The sequence below is a fragment of the Aphelocoma coerulescens genome, chromosome 10 (assembly GCF_041296385.1).
Source record: "Aphelocoma coerulescens isolate FSJ_1873_10779 chromosome 10, UR_Acoe_1.0, whole genome shotgun sequence".
NCBI lineage: Eukaryota > Metazoa > Chordata > Aves > Passeriformes > Corvidae > Aphelocoma > Aphelocoma coerulescens.
Genome location: NC_091024.1, coordinates 9,842,666 through 9,863,925, shown reverse-complemented (window position 1 = coordinate 9,863,925; position 21,260 = coordinate 9,842,666). Strand labels below are relative to the sequence as shown.

The 21,260-nt window shown below is 42.4% G+C and overlaps 1 protein-coding gene across 2 annotated transcripts in view; it reads left to right on the top strand.

The window, feature by feature from the left end:
* Nucleotides 1–21,260, top strand: part of ADAMTS17 (ADAM metallopeptidase with thrombospondin type 1 motif 17) — a 157,317-nt gene that overhangs the window by 122,419 nt on the left and 13,638 nt on the right. For both annotated transcript variants that reach the window (XM_069025817.1, XM_069025816.1), the window contains 2 exons: nucleotides 11,154–11,358; nucleotides 15,397–15,549. In XM_069025817.1, the coding sequence (XP_068881918.1) occupies nucleotides 11,154–11,358; nucleotides 15,397–15,549 (358 nt within the window). The remainder of the gene's footprint in view (nucleotides 1–11,153; nucleotides 11,359–15,396; nucleotides 15,550–21,260) is intronic.

Below are 21,260 nucleotides of genomic sequence, written 5' to 3'. Positions count from 1 at the left end.
CAGATTCCGTGCAGGCTGCCTTCATGTATTGTTTGGGGATGGTTTTCTTTTCTCCTTGGCTGCCTCTTGGGAGACAGAACAACTTACAGTATAAAGTTAGACAAGAGTACAGTGACCACATATCTAAACTTTTTTTTTTTTTTAATCAGCACAGAATGGGGTCTGATTAACTGTCAAACAGTACTACAAAAATCCTGAAGTCAAGAAATTAAATTATGATGAAACACATTTTAGATGCTGTCCTCCGTAAGGGTGCTTTTCTCCTCAGTAGTTATTAGAGATCTCTAAAAATAATAAAAATATCCCTTTTTAATTTGGCAAGAACTTTTGGCTGAATTAATTTTGATCTGTGTTATATTAAAAAAAAGACATTTCTGGCCGAAATGACAAAAGACAGGAAGGTAACTTAATTTGTTCCATTTGTTTGCTAACAAAAAAGTTCACTTTTGCTCTGCAATGATGTTTAGCATTGTAGAGAAGAATAGACACTCCAATTTTGATAGTAGTTAGAATAACACCAGGATCAGAGTTTTGATCCCTGTATGGGCCATTCACTTCAGAGTTGGACTCAATGATCCTTGTGGGTCCCTTCCAACTCAGAATATTCTGTGATAAAATAAATTTCAGATAAAACTGAACAATACCTAAAAACCATCTTCAAACCAGCCTTCTGGCTCCTGCATCTTGGATAATCAGAAAAGCCAGGGAAATGCACCTACAAAGCTAATCCTGCTAGCAGAAACAATGGGGGAAACAGCAAACAGCACACTTCCTTCTCATTAGACCTGCACTCTGATTAAAGTGCCCTGGAACAGAGAAATGCAGTGTCAGGTCATCCATCAATAAGGCTGGTTCAGGTTTCAGTTTCAGTCTGCACTGCCTGTTGTTGCTGCTGCACAGTATTGGAGCTGTACAGCTTTCAATACTGAAAGGTATAATGAGATACCCTCCTGGTGTGTAAGGAGAGCCAAAATCCCAGTGGCTTCAAGGAAACAACTGTCATTTCCATGACGAAGTTCAGTGAGGCTGGGATTTCTGTCATGTTACTCTCTCAGATTGAAACAAGAAGCATCTGCTTGCGTTGCTGCCCTGGCATGAAGTATTTCTCCCAGACCTTTTGGAAAGCTGTTGGGAGGAGACCAGTGTGAGCCCAGGCAGATGTATGGAGGGGTGCCAGGTGGTAGAGATGAAGAAAAGCAGCTTAAAAAGTTCTGGAAGATATGGGCAGCTTCTGCCTTTACCAGCTGAGAGCAAGCACAGGAGGTCCTGGCCATGAGGTCTGTCACAGCCCTGAGACCCACAGTGTGCTCAGAGGGACCTCCATGACCCTGAGCCCCTAGGGAAGTCTCTTTGGTGCCGTTCCACCATGGCATTGCTGTCTGTCCAGGGCAGTGACAGTGGGTGAGGTTAAATCACACAAAACCTCCTGAGAAAGGATTACTCTGCTCTTGTACCCAGCCGGTGTTCCTTTGGGGAATTGTACCCAGCTCTTAATGTTATTCCAAAGTCTCTTTTCTTCTGTGTGGAGTCACCAAGCAGTTTATAGGCACAGTTTAGCACAGTTCTGCTCAGCTGCAATGAGCTCTGGCACAGTGACACTCTCGTTGGCCCATTTTTTTCAGAGCAACGACAGCAGACAGTGAATGTGCTTAGAACCCGGAAAGGCCACAGAATCCTTGCTGATGATCTGATAGACCACACTCCCTCACTCCCTCCGTGTAGACTACGCTTTCACACTTAACATGCTTTTAACTGGAAACATTTTCAGAAGCACATTCTCTGTGCCTCTTTAGAATTTAAATTTCCACTTGCGTTTGCCCACCCAGACATTAGAAATGCATGCTTAGCATATTCTCTGACCAAGAACATCTTAAAGAAACCATTCTCTTTCACCATGTCAATGCTTTTTTTTATGAGCCCTGAATTTGTTTTAGGGTTTCAAGTAAAATTATTGTAGCATCTTGTTACAATAAGGTCCTTTCCCGTTTCCACTCAGACCTAAGCCCTTCACCTGAGTTCAGAAGAAGGAACAATGCTCTCCTTTCTCTATTAAACCTGCTCTGTATTGTGCATTTTGAACTGAATTTGCACTTAGAATTTAAAAGAATCACCTTTCAGAGTATTTATCTCTAGAGAGGGGTCTTTTGGCCTGCACAGGACTGGGTCAGAGGACACTCAGTCTGTTTCACTTTTGGATGAGTTGTGTGATTTTAATTCACTATCCCACACTGTCCCTTTGTTTTGTCTCTTAATCCATGTATAACCTAAATTGCAAACTCTTTGGGATGGGGTGAGATCATATTGTTTGAGAGGAGGGAGAAGCTGTTGCTGTTGAGATTGTAGTAAAAATAAAAAAATAGTTACCCACATTTATAAAGTGATCAGGAGAAAAAAAGGGTATGTTATTAATAACAGTGTCTTTCTTCCAGCACAATCCCAAAGTGCTTTGTAAATTATATATCCCTTTGAACTTCAGCCACCTCTCAGGAGAGCCAAATAATGTAGGGCAGGGGACAGTACTTTCATGACGCCAAGGAGAAGATTGGAATTCTCCAACTGCAACCTAGCATCTGAGAAAAACAAAGCAGGATTTAAAACTTGATTGGATACACTGACATGTTTTAAAATTAAACGTCAGAGAAGAGAATTTTCTTAAGGGTTTTGTTGAAACTGGCAAAACTAAAAGAATCTTCCATTCTTTATTATTGTTACTCTTTCACCTTTTAAAAAAAATGCCTCTTTTTCTTCCTATTTTATTTTTTATGTTCCTTGACCCTCTTTTTCCATTAAACTCTTTACAGTTTCCTTTCCTGTCCCAACTGCACCCTATTAGCACCTCTTTATTCTAATCCTTTGCCTAGCTCTTTAGATATTTTTTACAAAACCCCGCTGTAACCAGATGGAATCTGGATTCCTGCATGCGGCGCGTATGGGTCGCTTCCAGCACGCCGAGCACCAACCCAAACACACCGGCAGAGCCAGCCCTGGGGCTGGCACCAGGCTCAGAAATCACAGATCACATCAGCTGTTTTCACTGAAAACACAGCTCGGCCAGTGGCCACACACTTCTACATGCATGGTTGGGTCTGTGGCTATGAAACTGCTCCCCTCCAATGCAGGAAAAGGACCAAACCCACATGAAATTCCCCAACTGTTAGACTTGTAATGGACTGTGTGCAAACGCTGGTGATTTTTCTCCTCTTTGCTGTAAGAGATTTTAGGAGATCAGGGGCCTGCTGAATATTTGGTGTTCTTACATGGATGCTGAACAGCAGCATAAATGCCAGAAATCCCTGGCTGCATCTACAGAAAACCATAGGAGACTTTGAGCCCTTAGTTTTACTGGTTAGGTCTTGAAAATATCTCCTGAGCCCAAGGGTTAGTTTTCTGCTACTACCAGCAGCATATCATAGACTCCTTTCTATAAACTGTGTTTTTTCCGCTGGCTCCTTCCCTCACTAGAAGGCTCTCCTGTGACCTTGCTGTTCATGTGAGTCAGAACCTTTTATTTCCAGCCTAAGTTATTCATTGTCATTTTTCAGCCTTTTTTTTTGTGCATCAGCTCTGTTCCTTTTCTTACTGAGTATTTTCCCTCCCTTCCTCTCTGCCTTGGGCTATTTGCCGCAGGATACAACAAACCATTGGATCTCCTCCTTCCATCATTTTTCTGGGCGAAATCCATTACGTTAACTTCTTATTGCTTTCTTCATGGCTGCATCATATTTGTGGCTTACAGTCATTTGAGATGTTTTCCTCCTCATTTGTTTCATTGTATGACCCTTGCTTTAACACAGAAATGCTTGTTATTGGTCCCTGAGCACTCAGCCTTGCACTGTGTGCTGTTTATTTCCATCCTAGCTGTGTTATTGCAGTACTCGAGGTTATTCAGTTCTTCCTGTATGACATCCTAATCCTCTGAGGCATTGACACTGCTTCTAGGCTTTGTATTGTCAGCATTCTCCCCACTTTTTCAGCAGTTTTCTTCTTTTTGTGCCAAGGTCATTAATGAGCATACTAAATTAGATCAAATGCAAGACAGACCTTTCAGGAAGCCCAACTGATCTAAATTCCTTTCAGAGCTGATATTCCTTTGCAGCTCTAAAGGTAGATGAGAGGCCAGCTCTCACCTCTCATATGAATTGTACAATTATATCCATGTTTCCCAGCATGTCACCAGTAAGCATTTCCCATGCAGCAAAAGGAGTTCTTCACCAAACAGATTAAATCTACCACATTTCCTTTGTCTGGAAAACCAGTTATTTTAGTCAGAGAAATGCAGCCAATGAGTTTTTGCCTGGAGGAACCCTGTCTTGCATCCTTTTACCACTGTGTCCTTGATTATTGTTGCCCTCCAAATCAGCTCTAAAAGCTGGCACACTGCTGAGGTCAGCTCTGTTGTTACATGGATCACTTCCTTCCTTCTTTCTTCTCTTTCACTTTTCCATCTGTGGGCTGGAATCCAGCACCAAGCTCTCCAAGGGCTCACACACCACAACAATGCCCACTGGGGAAAAATCAAGCCAGTTCTAAGAGTCAGTCAAGGCCCCAGTTGGCTCAGCACCTCAAGAACCTGTCCAAAGGCTGAGGAGTGCCAAAATAATGGTGCCTCAGTGTGTTGGTTGATAGTGCCCATTGCTTTGATTCCTGGTCTGATTTAAGCTCATGGTGTGTATCCATATGACCCTGCTGACTGAGAGTTCCTCTAGACTTCCCTATATCTCTGTGATAGTGCTCTGTTTAACAGCCCAAGAGTACAGAAATCAGAATAATACAGAAATCAGTCTGTCTCCCTGATTCTGGGCTGTTTGCACCCCATTTCTATGTTTCTCATCACAGGTAGATGGGGAGTGAAACAATTTCAGATTTATTTTGTGAAGTGGTAGTCTTGCAAATACTAGAATTTGGGGGAACAATATGATGGAAAACTCTTTGAGAATGTCAGCAAATTACACAAAGAACTGTATAGAAATTGCACTAAACTGGAGGCATGTGGGTGTTTGTTATCTGAAGGGACTGAGCTGAACACTTAATGGCTCCAAATAGGTCAATCCTTTCATTTATGCAGTCAGGCTCTTTTGGAGCCTGTACAAATGTTTATCATGCATAAGGTTCAAAGCCAACAGGTTCAAACCCTTGTCTGTGCCTTGTGCTGAGAAGTATCTTCGATGTGCCTTGGATTTGGTTACATGAAAAAAAAGAAAGGAAGGAACAGCCGTGGGGAGGGTTTCATTTTAGCCTGGAAATCTGGCATAAATAGTAATGTTAGCACCCTCTGATCCAAGGAGGCACCACGTAAGAGCTCATTTTGAAGTACTTCCCAAAGCTGGATTTGGGATCTCCAGAATCAGCTTGAGCTTAATGAATTTGCCAGGACTGTGCTGGAGCGGCTGGAGCAGGGAGTGCTGCGCTCTGGTGGCAGCTCCTCAGGGACACTGCCTGCGGCAGGGCTCCCACCGGCCTTGCAGGAGCAAAAGCCAAAATTCTGCAGAGCAGAAAGCCTGAGACACTCCTGGGCACCTTTATGAGGGGTGGCTGATGTCCTGCTGTGGGCATGTCAGATGGTGGTGATCCCCATCCACCAAAGGGAGACAAAAACTGTGCTCCAGGTGGTAGGCAGGTCATCAAGTACCAATCAGTGGCTAATTAGCCACTGAAAAACAATTTGCTAGTATCTTCCAGCAAATCCAGCAATTCAACTCAATGGAACAGTTCTGGGAGAGAAGGCTGGGGAACACAGTGTAGAATGAAAAGTGCTCACTGACTGCTGCTAAATCAATCCAAGATGACTTGCTAGAGCAGGAGCTAATTTGGCATTAATTTTCACATGGAGTCATGAGACAGGTGTCTTAGCTTTGGTGTAAACACCCAGGCTAGCTTACATCATGTTCTTTCCCAGTGCAATGTTTGACTCAACAACCTTGTGGTTGACCATTGCCTTGTTTTAAAATGTTAAATGATCTGTGCTGCTTTGTTTTGAGGCTCTTCAGGCCAAGTGCAGTTCTAACCCACAGAAGAGGATTAGCAGGATAATCTAGCAAAATATTTAATTGTGAAATCCATTCCTCCTGCTGCCTGCTATAATTATCTTCACAGTTTGCATCCTGTGATGGGAGCTGAGAAAAAGGCACTGCTTTTCTGGAAAGGCAGGAATGGAGCTGAAAACCGGTTGCCCCATTAAAGCTACACCAGCCATGAAGGTGGGTAGGGGAAACTCACTGCAGAGGAGCTCTGAGAGTGCTGAAATTCTGTCTTTTGGTGTAGTGGGGCAGCTGCCAGCAAGCAGGACACCCCCTCACACACCAACCCCACACTGAGCCCTACAAAACCGAGAGATCTGCTCATTTTGGGAAGGAGGAGAGGGAATACAATGGCTTCCATTTAAAAAAAGAATTTCCCAAGGCATTTGTAAGTTCTAAAACATTGTTCCATGGCTGATCTTATTGGTGGGAAATTGAAAAAAAAAAAAGCTGTCAAAATGATAATCACTAAAGAAAAAAAGAAACCTGTGTGAGTAAAAGCTGGCAAGTCTGTTAGCAGAATGACTACTGTACTGGAAAATTACTGAGCACTGTTTATAAAGGCAATCAGACAGGAATGTTAGTCTTGGAGTCCTACTTTCGACATCAGCAGCTGTATTATTCTACTAGATTCCTGGTACTTTTCTCCAAAAAAAAAAAAGCCTTCTAGTGACTGGGTGTGGCACAACCTGTTCCCAAAAGACAAGATTCACCTGATTGTTTTGAATCCCGTTTAGCAGAGAGGTGGTGGAGAGCTTCAGGAGTGTGTGGGGAGAGGACAATCCAATAGCAGAGTGTGTGTGTGTTTCATGGAAAACACAATCCCATTTGTAAAGAGAGTTTTCTTCTACATAGTAGAGCATGAGCTTAGTTTGACAGCTCTAAGTAAAGTATATCTGTCAGTTCCACATGACTGATTCTCAGAAATCTTTTCCAATTCTCTATGCTAAAATTATCCGATGTGAAATCCTGGCCCTGCTGAAAGTTGTTCTGACTTTTGCTTAAATTAGTAGAGCCACAGTTTCAACCAGGTGCCCCAGAAAACTAAGAGTCACTTAGACAGGATTTTGCATCACAAACTGATGCTAAAGACAACCAGGGCTAACTGGGTATGGAGTTATCCTTGCCTGTACATTAAACTAAAAGATATTCAATAAAATTTGTTAGAAATAGAACCCTCAGATTGCAGAGCTTTAGATATGTTTCTGTCACAAGGACTTTTTCAGACTTGTTTTGTAGGAAATTTCCTCTGATGCTTTACTCAGCAGTAGTACAGGCTCTGGTTGTAGTTACAAGCCAGCTCTAAAAAAAATAGGTTTAATAACAAAAAAAAATGTGTTATTACAAACATGTCTTTGTCTATTACTGTGAAAGCAGGGAAATAAATGTCATTGTAGTATTGGGAAGGGAACAACAGTATCCTGTAGGTAGTGAGGGGATGTGTGAACATGGCATGTGTAGTTAGTGGAAGAGAACCCACTGTTCTTCTGCTCAAGGCAGAAACAACCAGGTGAAATGTAATGGGCTGCAATATTTACCCCAGAAGATGTAATGGCTTTATGTTATAAGAGGCTGCAAATCTCTGAAAAATGACCTCTTGTCTTTTGATTGCATTCCCTTACCCCCATCCTTCAGCCTTGATCCATTTTATCTTCCTAACATTTTTTTCCCAAATATTTAGCTACGAGCCTTCATTTGGAGATATTAATCTCCCCTGGGTTTATGGTTATAGTGCTGTAGACAACTTCTTTTTCCTAGAAAATGTGGGAGTCTTAGGCAAGTAGGTAGAGTAGATAATTCAAGGTTAATGACCAATCCAGACCATAGAAAGATCAAATGATGAACTGAATCTCCAAAAGATATTTCAAGTTTGCTCCAGGGGCCTGCCAGATGAGTGTTGCCAAAGCAGATTAGAAGAACTCCCAAATCCTCAGAAGGGATACTGAGAGGTCAGAGGTTGAGGAAGACTCAGAAGACAAAGATTTAGAGCAGCCCTCTCAGATTGCATGTCCTGCCCATCCCAGCTTTTTGATGCTTTTGAAAATCACACCCTTCTGGGCATATTTTAGCTAGAAAGACAGCCACTGTCTGGGGGAAAATCTCTGCTTAAAAGCTCATCACTTTCTTCCTGAATCTAGCCACCAGCAGGGATCACTTAACTCTTGAATCTTCTGTAGAGGTAAGATTACCAAAAATAATACCAGGGATAAAGCTGTCCCTGTGGTTGTGAGAAGGATGAGTGTGTTTGTCACGTAAATCAGTGCTTGTTGGCAAAATGAGAGGCTCTCCAGGGACTCCAGCTGGAGCACTCCCATGGCCCCACAGGAGATAGGTTATAACCTGGGAGGGAAAGACCAAACTGAAAAGAACTCTGGTGTCAAGCAATCCCTAAGATCAGTTTACAGGCTTAAAGTGTAACTGGAAGCCAAATGCTTTCTATGATATACACAGGGCTTAGTGTACAGTAGTTAATTGGCTTAGTTAATAATACAGAGCCAGCCTCGGGTTTGGAGTTACTTTTGACATTGTCATAAAAAAAATACTTACCCTTTTTTAAAAAATCACCCTCTAAGTAGGTCTTGTTGTTAAACACACTCAGGTATGTTCAGAAGGTGTAATGACAGTGTAGAGACAAACATCTGCCTGTGGTGTAATTTAATAGTAACCATAAGGTGATACTATTTGTACATTACATTTTTCTCTCCTGTGTGTATAGTACTTGCAGATAGTAACTCTGCTAGTATCTTGCTGCAAATTCCTTCCAAAAATTTGAAACTGGCAGGAATTTTCATCTTTAAGCACTTTATCCATAAATCCCTTGTCTTTCCACGTTGGTTGTGAATGTTGTTGAAATATAGTTGCAGTGATCCTGTGTGTTACAGGCACTAAAACAGTATTTTCAGCTGCCTGTGGAGGAGAGTTTTGGGGGAGCTGTGGGTGTTCAGGGCACTGCCAGGACTGCACATAAGACTCACCTTTACTTGTTTGCCAGAATGTTTTTACAAGCCATTGGTCCAAGCAGATTTCACTGAGAGGGTGAAGTTTTGAGGTCAAAGTGATCATCCCCTCAGTGCCTTTGAAAATAACCTACTTTACTCATATTATTATTATTCAGACATTTAATGTCACTTGTATCCTGGATGTGAAAGTAAAACCACCACTTCAAAATAGCCTTTAATTTCTAAGTATTTCAGCTGTCACAGGCAGGGCAGAGTGGGCTGTGAGGTTTCAGAGATCCCTTACAGCATTGCCCCACCTGATTTGTAACCACAGGATTGGGATCGGGGGTGGATGGTGACCGATGCTGACCACTCCAAAGAAGAAGCTGGAGATTGTGTTTTCACCGCAAACACAACTTTGTATTGGTACCCTGGGCTTCAGCTCTTGCCCTATGCAATCATTCTTCTCCTGATGATGACAACACTTGTTTTTTCTGTGCTAATTTTCTAGTTACACTCTGTCACGTCTGTGCTGGTACTGACTAGAAACCACCAAACAGGTAGAAACCAGGTGATTTCTCCCCTCCACGAGAGCAACAAACAAAAAAATTAAAAAGGAATTTTCCTTCCTGAAGGGAAAGCCATAACCTTGCTTCTTAAGGCATCTTGGAAATAGCTGGCATGCTGTGTGCTGCCCATCCTAAATGCAAGCTCAGAGACAGCCTCTGCCAAGAATGTATTTTTATCTTTCTTCTTTGCTTTCAGCCCCTTTCCCTTTTTCTTTTGCCAGTAGCTGTAGATCACAGTGAGAGCCCAGTGCTGAAGTGAATATTAGCTGAGTGGAGCCTGGACAGAACCCTTTCCCAGCCCTGTGACTCACATTCAGCTCATAAAGCACAGTCATTTTATCCCTTCCAGGCTTTTGTCAAGAGCTTCCTTCACCCAGATGGATAATTCCCTCCACATTTACTCCAACAGGGTAGAGCCCAGCTGATACCAAGGGGGCCTGGCTATTAATTTTCATGAATACTGATTTCTGCACTTCAGGGCTATTTTTATCAGCCTTTCAGCCCAGTATTCGATTTCCCAGCTGACATTTTCCCATTCCGTAAGAGAAATACCAAGCCCTGGGCCATGGAGATGCACCAAAACTGCAGTCTGAAGAAACAGGTTTGGTGTCTCACCGGCTGTTTTAGCCAACAGAAATTCACAGATGTGTCAGTCAACTGCTTTCATGCACAGGAACATTTGAGCAGGGCCCTGTTCCACAAAAGACAGGTGGCCAGTCTGCCCAGTCCTGCACAAACCAAATGGCTTCTGCCTTCTCTGTCAGCACAGTCATCAGTGCTGTCACACCAGTCATGGCATTTACAAATTAATTCATGACAGTTGCAGCAGGTGAAGATGTTTCTACAAATGGTGCTGAACTGATTTTCCCCCCTTCAGGAATGGGAAGATAGGAAACAGTTGTTTTGATTCATTTCAGAGAAGTTACACAATGGCTTCAAAAGAAAGGTGGGGAATAAGTTTCTCTACCTGGGTTACAGGAGCCTCCAGCAGAATGAAATAGTAATTCTCAGCAGACCTGTTTTTGAGAAGTCTTGTTTGGGCCACTTACCATAATAGACAGCCATTGGGTGACAAGTAAAAGATTCATGGTATAGGGATACTAATCTGGATGACAGTCCTAAATAACAGGCTAGAAGGTCAATTGCCTGGTGAGAAAGGCATGAGAGCCTTCCGGTGCTCAGTGACTGCACAGCTATTGCTCCAGTCCCTCACTCCATCTAGGAATGCCTGTAATTACAGAGAACATGCTCCTCACTGACAGATTGCAGGAAGCTAAAGATCGATGCTGCTTGTCTTTTAGAAAAAACGTCCTTCTCTCCATCCCTTCTCCCTCAGATCCTTCTTAGACACTTTATTCACTGCCTTGTAGTCCTGCTCTGGTGCTTCCAGCAGTTGCTGCAGTCAGTGGAGCTGGAAGTCAGAAGGGAATATTCACTTGCATATTGACACACCAGCTTTACACACTTCAGCTCCCAAAGAGGATCAGTGAGCTCAGGGTGATGACAACACAGCACCATCAAAGCACCCACAAATCCAGGAAGACCTGCCCATTTCTCACTGGGTTTAAGTGAAGCATAATGTTTTATCCCAACAGTTTGCTAACATTTATCCTCTGGCTCCTTCCCAGGTGGGTGACTGGCCACTGGAGTCCCTGCTCTGCCACTTGTGAGAAGGGTGTCCAGCACCGGGAGGTCACTTGTGTTTACCAGCTGCAGAATGGCACCTACGTCAACACCAGGGATCTTTACTGCCTGGGCAACAAACCAGCCATGGTGCAGAGCTGTGAGGGACGGGACTGCCTGTCCATCTGGGAAGCATCAGAGTGGTCAAAGGTAGGAAATTCACCCAAGGAAGAAGCCAGACTGCTCAGAGCTCTGGATGCATTGGCCTTAATCCATGGTTCTCATGGTCAGCATCCTCGCAGCACTGGAGCACTGGGCAGGACTCTCATCTGTTGAGATGAGCAGTGAGGAGCTGAGGTTTGGTTTCCAGACTAGATGAATTAGTAAGACAGGGTTTAGATGTGCTCTAGTGACTATATCTTTCCATCTGAAAACTCTGACCGAGAAGGAAAAATGTTGCACTGACCTGAGGCCAGAAGTGTAGTAACCCAGTAGGGCTTCTGGCTCCATTTAAATGTGGTATGAACAAATACCAGGCTTATCAAGCATGTGCATGTTACAGAGAATGTGCAGTCTTTGAGCCCTATCCAGCCTTATTTTGTGTAATTCCAAGAACATGAAAAAGCTGGTTATACTTTGTATAAAAGGTGCATCTCTGAGTAGTTGCAGAGTTAAGAAATTTTTCCCAAGAGTTACGAATGCATTTCTGATGTAAACAGTGTGTGGCCTAGATAGATACCCTGTGTTCTATTTAGCAGCAGAGTGATCTGGGAATGTGCCTGCAGTTCATGACTAGGACTCAGCTAGTACAGGGCAACTTCGTCTGAACCCTGTGAGTAACAGTCCTTACAGGATGCCTATGCTCCCTTTGATATTGTATTTGTTAGGCTCACCTGAGTGATGAGATCCTTTCACTCTGGGTGCAGGGTTGCACCTCTACCAGCCTCATTCCAGCCTGGCTGTCCAGGAACAGCCCTTTCTGTGGGAAGAATTCCTCATTATTCACCTCTATTTGAAACAGGGAGCTCCTGTTTAAAACCTTGTCAAAGAGCTTTTGCTGAATATTACTGTTAGACATGTGCTTAGAAGTCACAGAAGCTCAGGATAGGAAGGATCCTAAGGAACAGTGTCTCCTCACAAACACAATGGGATTTCATTGTGCACCTCCTGGACCGGAAATCTTAGTTTGGCAAGAGAGATGATGGTTAAGTGAGAGCAGTGTTCCCTTTCAGTGGGGCGCTGGATCTGTTCACTGGTGCATGAGTTCTTTCATTACAAAAGATGTGCAGAGACACGTAGTAAGTCTTCTGATAGGTCTTCTGTGTGTCGTAGCTGTTCCCCTTTCAGATGATGCCCTCTTTATTTCTTATAGCTAAACCAGCTGAACTGTTTATAGCTGAGATTAGGGTGCAATTCCTACCTGGTTTACATGTGGATTTTTTACTTGAGTCTTTTGTTAACAATCCCTGGTACTTCTCTCTCCCTTTTATGAGAGTAAGTCAAGTTATAGATCAGTGGAAATCTTCCGTATCCGTGACCATGTAACTCCTTTGCAAATACACAGCATTTTTAGATAATTTTTTCAATAGCTGGTTTACTTTTCCTTTGATACATTTATTTACTTTTGTTGCATCTGTAACTGTGCACTTGTGATTTTAAATTTGTTATTCTGGCCCATTTCTGCTGTTATGAAGCACAGTTGACTCCAGAACATGTTTGATGTTCTGCCAGTGTGAACCCTTCTCACACCTAGGACTTTCTTCAGTGGTAATCACTTTATTCCTTAGCATTTTAATCTCATGTTGTGGAATAAATATCCCTGTAATTGTATCATTTTATCAATCAATTTTCTGATCTATTTTTTTTAGCTTCTTCCTTATACAACACAGTTGACTGCACTGATGTCTGGTCCCTGGTCAAAAATGTGTGTTTTCACAGTAAATTCCAATGCAATCTTCATTGTGGAAAAAATTAAGTTCCCCTTGTATTGCCAAACACTTGAGATTGTTTTGGACAAAGTACTGTTCAACCCATTTTTAATGATAAAAATAGAGACTGTCAGGAGAAGGTGAATGTTTCTACTGTTAGAGAGCTAGAGTGAAAAAAAATACGGACTTCCTTCAGATAAAGGAGTTGTGTCTTAACTGCAAAGTTGTGTTGCTCCATTGCAAAGCCTCATGGGATCTGCCAAAGTAATTTGTTAATAATATAAGACTTAATGACCTCAAGTGGACACACAGAAAATGGACATATTAATTTTTGGACTCTCTTTAAAATCTATATATTAAGAAATTCTTCATGAAAACAGATGACTTGAGGAAAGGAAAAAAACTCCTAAAGAGGGTGATTTATATATGACCACCAAAGATTTGTTGGAAACCTTCTTGCTCATGCTGTTTTGTCTAGGAAAGTATATGCAGTATTAATCTGTGAATGACTTAAAAGCTGTGGGAAGAACAAACAGTTGGTGTTTTTCCCAGACTTGCTTGTAAAACCCACCTAGAGATTTCTCCTACTGTGAAAAATACTCCCACTTCAGCTTGATTTACTTCAAGTAAATTGGACCATTACAAAGATTTTTATATATTGTGCTTTGTAGTCTGAGATGAACGAGTGCAACCTTGAGGAGTCCACCCTGGGGCCTGAGGAAGATGATACATAGTTTGGGAAAGTCTATCCAACTTGGGGCAAATTCATGGCTTTAAGGTACCATTTAGGGAGCTCCAGCCTGGGATCTCTGGCAAGCCTTGCACTCTGAGCAGTCCAGCAAAGCATTTTGTGGAATTCTGCAAAGCTGGGAAGAATTCACCCCCGTGTCTTGCACAGCTATACATTGTGCTCCTTACAAAGATGTTACATCCGTACGGGGGTCACGCCATGAGCAGCCCACAGTAAATTAAGTGGAAGGTTTCCCAGATTTTCAAGAAGTCACTTTGTAGTGCTGTGAAGTATTTAAAGGCATGTCTGTTTGCTTGCCAGCTCATAAACGCTTGTCATTCACGTCCTTAACAAGGCCAGCAGGTCAGAACTGCCTGGATTGTGTTTTTAAGACAGTTAGACAGGCATGCTGAGATTTGTCCATTTGATGTAATTTATATCAAGCTGACGCTTGTTTCCAGCATAGACCCCCTGGATGGAGAAGCTTCTTGGAACACGTTCAAAAGACCTCACAGAATATCTCATATCTTCACTATTTATTCAGTGTCACATCAACTGTCTTTTCCCTGCTGGCCCCCTGAAGGGGAGAACTTGACATGCCAGAGGAGGTTAGTTTTTATCTCAGCTGGTACATAGATCATTTTTCCACCCACCTGTCCCCAGTGGCTCTGCAAGACAATTTCTCACTCTTAACCACTGCAGTGGCATGAGAATGAGGAGCAGGCAGACTGACTGTGCTCAGGGCTCATGACAAGAACTCAGGTGGCTGTGACAGCAGACCTGGTGCTCTATGACCGAACTGGTTATTGAAAACAGAAATTTGGATTCACTTCATGCCAGTGTCCTTTTCCCACCTTGTACAGCCAAGAAAATCAAGACAAATTCTCCATTAAACAAGAATTTCCAAACATTGGCAAAGATAACAAGTGAGTGGCTGGATATCCCTGCTCTTTAGGTGCTAATTCCATAGAGCCCAGGCACAAAACCAGTTGTGGATAATTTGTGCTCACACAGTAAATGTCTGTTAGAGTTTTTCAGAATTAAGATAGCGATGAGCATTTGGCAAATCAAAAAGTGAAGGTGATGTGTGTGTTTCACATTAGAACATGTGTGAGAACTGTGACTTTGCCATGATATTTACAGACTGTGCTACAGAAACATGTTTGTAACAGTGGTCTCATGCTACTGTGATTTAAAATTGCATTTAACACCTCATGCTGTATCTCATGATACGTGAAGGGATGTGGCAGTTCTGTGTAGATCTGAGTGTGTCCATCTTCAGCATGAATGAGGAGCTCTTCAACACAAGATTTAGTGGCATCAGTTCTAGCAAAAAGCCAGCTAGCATTTTTCAAAGAAGGTTGATTTTCAGAATTGCCATTTTTCATAAATAAAGTATTTTGCAAGCAGTCATCATGCTTTTCAAATTACTCATGTATGAGTGGCTTAGATTATTGTAATAAAATCTTACGGATTACAATTTTCCTCAGTGTTCATAACCCCAGCTTTTCCTCTGAGCTGTGTTACCAACATAAAAGCTATCATTTCTAAGTACCATGTAACAAAATCCAAACCCCTGTTTTTTTGCAGTGCTCAGCAGACTGTGGCAGGGGAATTCAGAAAAGAACAGTGACGTGCACAAACTCCCAAGGCAAATGTGATGCAGCCACCAGGCCGAGAGATGAGGAGGAGTGCGAGGATCACACAGGCTGTTATGAATGGAAAACAGGAGACTGGTCCAAGGTAACGGCGAACACTTTGTGGTGTTTTCTTTCTGAGAGCGAAGATGCTCAGGGTGCTGAGCTCCCGTGTGCTGTCTGCATTAATTTGCAGTTTAAATATTTAGGAAACAAAGGTTTAGTTGGTTTTCAGGGTAGTTTGGGACCTACACACATAGTCCAGTCCTAGACTCATTCCAGCCACCTGAAATAAAAGAAAGGCTTGAGTTTAAAGGCAGAGTCAAAACCATCAGTCCCTTCCTCAGGGCTGGAGCTTACCTTCACTTAGGCCTGTCTGAACTTTGTTTCTCCAGTGACATCAGTGGAATTAATTCCTGAATGCAGTGGATTGAACCAGAGCAGAGTCTGCTCTGCATTTGCATTCTGATCTTAAAGTAATATGAGGTTTTGCTTGGGAAGAGGCCTGGCAGTGTGAGAAACTCAACCCTTGCCAGTGTTGTTCAGAAAGCATCCTTTACATTACTGACTTTGTGTTTGCATAAGGGACTAAAATTTCCCAGCAATATTATATTCAAGTTTGGTTTTATCTTATCTTTCTAACTGTGCTGTTCTTTAAACAGAAAACCTACTTTGTGTTCTGGAATGTACGGCATGTGCAGAAACCACTGGGATACAGTAGTTGCACTTTGCTTTCCAAAAACCCAAACTCCAGCAAGCAAAATCCAGTGAAGCAGAGGCCCAGGATGGGCAAATTGGCTTATCTGTGATTGCATTTTTTTTAGGAATTACAATTTTGTATATACCCTGTCATAAATACATGAATTTAATGGTGTCAGTGCTGGAGAATGCAGGAAGAACCTGCCACATACAGAGTGTCTGTATTTGTGCTGAGCCAGGAATTTATGTCACAAGATGTTTACAGTATTGAACATTATTTTATTCATAACCTGGCACTCAAAAGTCTGTGCAAGCTGGCCAAAACAAACAGTCCCCATGTGTTAACAGGTGAAATAACATTATTTATTTAGTTATTTATTTGTGGAATACTAAAACATTTTGGCATGCAAACAGGATTCTCTTGATAGGGAGGAATATGAAATAATTGTGTATTCACTGATTACATGGATGGGAAGTTCAGTGTTGTGTGAACAGTTCCAATCTGATAAAGATGTTGGCTCACTGCTAGGAGGGCTGCAATCCTACATGGGTCACAGTAAACAGTGTTGTTGATGGGTTTAGTGTCTGCATGTGAGCAGGGCAGGATCAGTGCAAAATCACTTGTTATTTGTGATTCTTAACTCAGGAGCAGGATAATCCATGTGCAGGAGGGCGCAAAAGCTTGTGTGCTGCATATGTGGCCTGCTTCTGTCTTCAGGGAGCTTGTGCCAGTGCTCTGCTTCCCAGGAATTTCACCCTGTGTGAGTCCAGCAGGATGTTCTTGGACTTAGATTTGGTTTATAATGAGCATTTAAAATTCTAGACATATTGGTTAATTCTGACTGGACACTTAGGTCACACAATTAGATTCTTATTCTCTGAGCAGAGGGGTAGAGATTGCTAGAAAAGGGTAGGTGCAATTCTTAGAAGAAAATGTATTGTTCCAGAAACCCAGATAGCTGAAATGTTTGGTGTGGAATTCAATTCTTCACAAATCCTGAGTGAAGGATTTTCATCATGAGGATCCAGAAGCTTTAATACAGGGCTTGGACTTAGGAGGGGAGCCTTTACAGCTATCAGCAACTCTGGCTTAAAACAGTTCCTCCTTTAAGGAGAAATACAATGTTTGTAGCCATTAGATTATAGTGAACTCTTTGAAATTCATTCTTCCAGGGCAAAATTCCACTGTAAAACATTTGTTCCCAACCCTGTAAAAGTCACTGTGAGAGAGCTTTGTGCTGACTAGGACGGAAACTTTTTCTGTTAATACAGATTGATCTCAGAACAAGCAACAACTTTGTGCAATTAATGTGTTGTGCATTTGTTGCTTATTGTTGAGAACCATCAGGGAAGCACGATTTAACTAACAGTGGTAATTATCACAGATTAAAATAATGGGCTTTGATGCTTTATGTGCAAACAGCTTGCCTGGTGACTTGGCCTCTGATCCTTAATTTCCCAAACCAAGATCCTCTTTGAAGATGCTGGGAAGTCATGTAAGAGAGGGGGAAAACCTCATTTTAAAAGTCAAGTCCAGATACAACTTGTAAACAGAGCAGGCTGTTTGGGTGGTATGACAGTGTTATTTTTGTGTTAGTAGTGGCAGTATTTGTAGAATACACGGATTCCGTGTATGAGATGGATCAGCTCCCTAAGGAGCTCCCAGCAGCAGTAAAACCTCCACACCTACCCCAGACAAGTTGTGATTTTAAGTTCTCAGCCCCAGTGTAGAAGAGGTGAGGGCTGAAGACAAGGCCATGCTGGTCTGAGACCTGCACCCACAGCCAAACCTCATCCACTGGCCTTAGCAACAGCTCTGTAGCCATTTTCCATGCTTGAAAGAGGAGGGATTTTATCCCATTTTCTGTCAGGTTTATTTGCAGCTGGTCCTTGCTGTGTCCTGTAGCTGTGGAAAGCATTTGGAGCTAATTGAGCAGATTCAGCAACACAGTCCTGGCTGTCATGTTTGTATATTCTTAATATATTTGCAGCATGTTTCAAGTGTTGCACAAGGAACTGATATATCCAGTTCACTTTGCAAGCACATAAGGCCAGCTTTGTAAAGTTATTTTAAATGGCTCTGAGTTTGCCTTTGTTAGCCCAGTGCTTGATTAACAGACTGTACTGGAAGTCTAAGGACAGAGAGTTGTTCTGTTACTAGACCTCCATTACCACTGCTACTAAGCTTGCAGCTTCTCTGCACTGCTGCCACTTCTTTTTTAAACCTGTTATCTTAAAGGGATATAATTATTTTTAGCATTTAACTCAGCATTGGTGTTACAAGTTTCATAACTAAACTGTTCCTGGCCCCAGAGTCTTCAAACCTAATAGAAAGATGAATTGCACAATGTAAGACCCACTGAAGTTAACACTGAAGGTGTTAACTTGAAATAATTTTTTATTTTTGCCTGGATTCTTCAGAATTGCAATTCATTATATCATCCTTTTTTATACATGATGCAATATACAAAAGGGAGTCCAAGCCTTCTCCCATTCAGTCGTTTCTTCCAAGAGGAAATTCCACATCCAGTTTGCATTCAGTTAAAGAAACAAACATCTCATACACTCGTTCTACTTTCAAATAGTTCCTCCTTGTTTGAAATCCGAGCTCTTAAATGTTCTAGCGCTGGAAGCATTTTTACATTTTTGTTGTAGTTGTGCTGGTCAGAGGAACAAACACAGGTTGCTCAGTTTCCCAACACTTGCCTCAGACTCCCAGACTGCTGAAAATGTGCCTCTTGATGCTTTAGCAAGACAGTAGTTCATTCTTTCATGATGAATTATATTTTTGCTGACAAACTTTACATCGAGGATTACATTCCTGTGAGGAGCGCAGGCAGCCCATGAACAGAGCATGTCTTTATGTGTGTGGCTCTTTGGGGAGCTGAGCAGGACACACAGCCCAGCTCCACACCATTCCCTGCTCCAGGCTACACTGGAAGGAGCAGCTGCAGGACTTGGACTTCACACTGGAGTCACTGGAAACATGTCCCAGATGATGCGGGGGAGCTGGAGGTGTTGGTGAGCTGTGGCGGTGACACAGATCTTGTGCTTGAAGGTGAGCAGCTCCAGGGGCTGCTTTTTAGCCAACCAAGGCTCCCCCCCTGTCCTCAGGTCTCTCCCCTTCTGCTTCAGCAGTAATGTGGCAGGAAAAGATGGCCCAGGGCAGACCTTATTGCTCTCCACAACCAACTCAAAGCAGGTTGTGTTGAGGTGAGGGTCAGACTCTTCTCCCAGACAACCAGAGATAGGACAAGGGAGGTTCAGGGTGGATATTAGGAAGATATTAATCACTGAAAGAGTGGTTAAGCACTGGAACAGGCTCCCCAGGGAAGTGGTGGAGTCACCATCCCTGGAAATGTTCAAAAAACAAGCAGATGTGGCACTCGGTGCTGTGGTTTAGTGGGCAAGGTGTTGTTTGGTCAGAGGTTGTACTTGACCTTGGAGGTCTTTTCCAACCTTAGTAATTCTTTAACTCTGTACAGGCCAAGGCTATATTTTTTGAGTTCCTTTCCTCCAGTTGTCCTTTGAACTCTTCTAAGGTATGATTGAGGAGGCAAAGTTATATAGCAGGAGCAATTCTCCACAAGATTTTTACATTGGTTTTTTTTTTTTAATTTCCAGTTTTACTTAATTGTTTCTCTATTTTATGTGCCTCAAATTCTGTCCTGACTGAAGTTCTGTTATTTGGAGCCAATAGCACAGAATGGTTCAGGGCTCCCAGTTTCATTTTTTTGACTATTCTCCATTTCACTGGTGTTATATCAAGGAAGGTGGAATTACAAGCCAGATACACAATCTCCATCATTAGCTCTGACTTTCACAAGGGGCATTTTCAGCTCTGTGCGTGGAAGTTTAAGTATGCAACTTCTGTCCCTCAGGCAACAATTTAGCTCATTAACCTATTATATTACCTGGCCCAGTGAAAAAATTTTTAGAAGAAGAAAGACACATAGAGGCCTTCTAGCATGTTGGCTTTGCTGTATTTTTTTCTTTGCAGTTACAGTAGGTGCTCTGTAAATACTAAGGCCTGTATTAATCTCAGATAACCCAATGTAAATCCAGGGTAACTGTCTTTCATTCTTCCCTACAAGCCACTGGCCACAGGCCAAGGATCTCACTCAGCACAGTGGGTCAGGTATCAGTCTCTCTTACATTAGGGTAAACCCAGATTAATTCAGGCACTTGAGTTAATGCAGGTTTATGCCAATGCCATGCAGAGCAGGATCTGACCTAAGGGACTGTGCAGAATCTTTGGGTCTTGGGTAGGAACCATCAAGATTCATGCTCTCAGGAGAAAGGAAATACATGACACGTCAAGCTGGGCTTCAACTGGCAGAGAAAGTAGGGGAAAAATCTGTTTCTGCCACTTCACATCTTGTATAACCACCTGGCACAGCTTTCACTGGATTCAGAAAGATTGTACACTCCAGGAACTGGAAAGCACTAGTAAGGACCAGCTTGGCAAAGTGTAATGTTAAACAGTACTCTTGTTGCCAAATGGTGTCAATAGTGATAAAGCACATCTGAAAAATCACCTATAGCCACCTGCCCTCCCTGAGCATCAAGAGTTGCCAACTCCTTTACAGCATTTGCTGAGCCTGTGAAATGCTGGCAACTCTCATCCCAGGAGAATATTAACAGTAGGGAGGAAAAAAAAAAATCTAATTTTCTATAAGAAAAATACTGGCTTTGTGCCAGACATTGAGGTGCTTCTCACTGAAGATCAGCAGTCATTCACCACAGTGGGTGGTAACAAGGATTTGTAATTGCAAATTAATTGTTTTGGCAGGATTACAGTAGGTCTTATTCTCTGGGAGATAAACCCCCAGCCTTGCAATACACCAAAAAACATGTTGGTTTTGGGGGTTTTTTGCCAAAAATACTCCACGATCTCCCAGTGCCAGGAAGGCATATTTTCCAAGCTCCAAATGATTGGGAACATCAACAAAATCCTCTGTGTGCCTCACTTTTAATGATTAATTCATATTACATAATAAGAAGAGTAAATCAATGACAGCTGTGGTTTGAGAGGTGTATTCAAAGCTGTTATAAATAGAGAAGCAAAACTACCCTTTGTTCTAGCATTCATTACAAATTCATGGCTTGACCCGACAT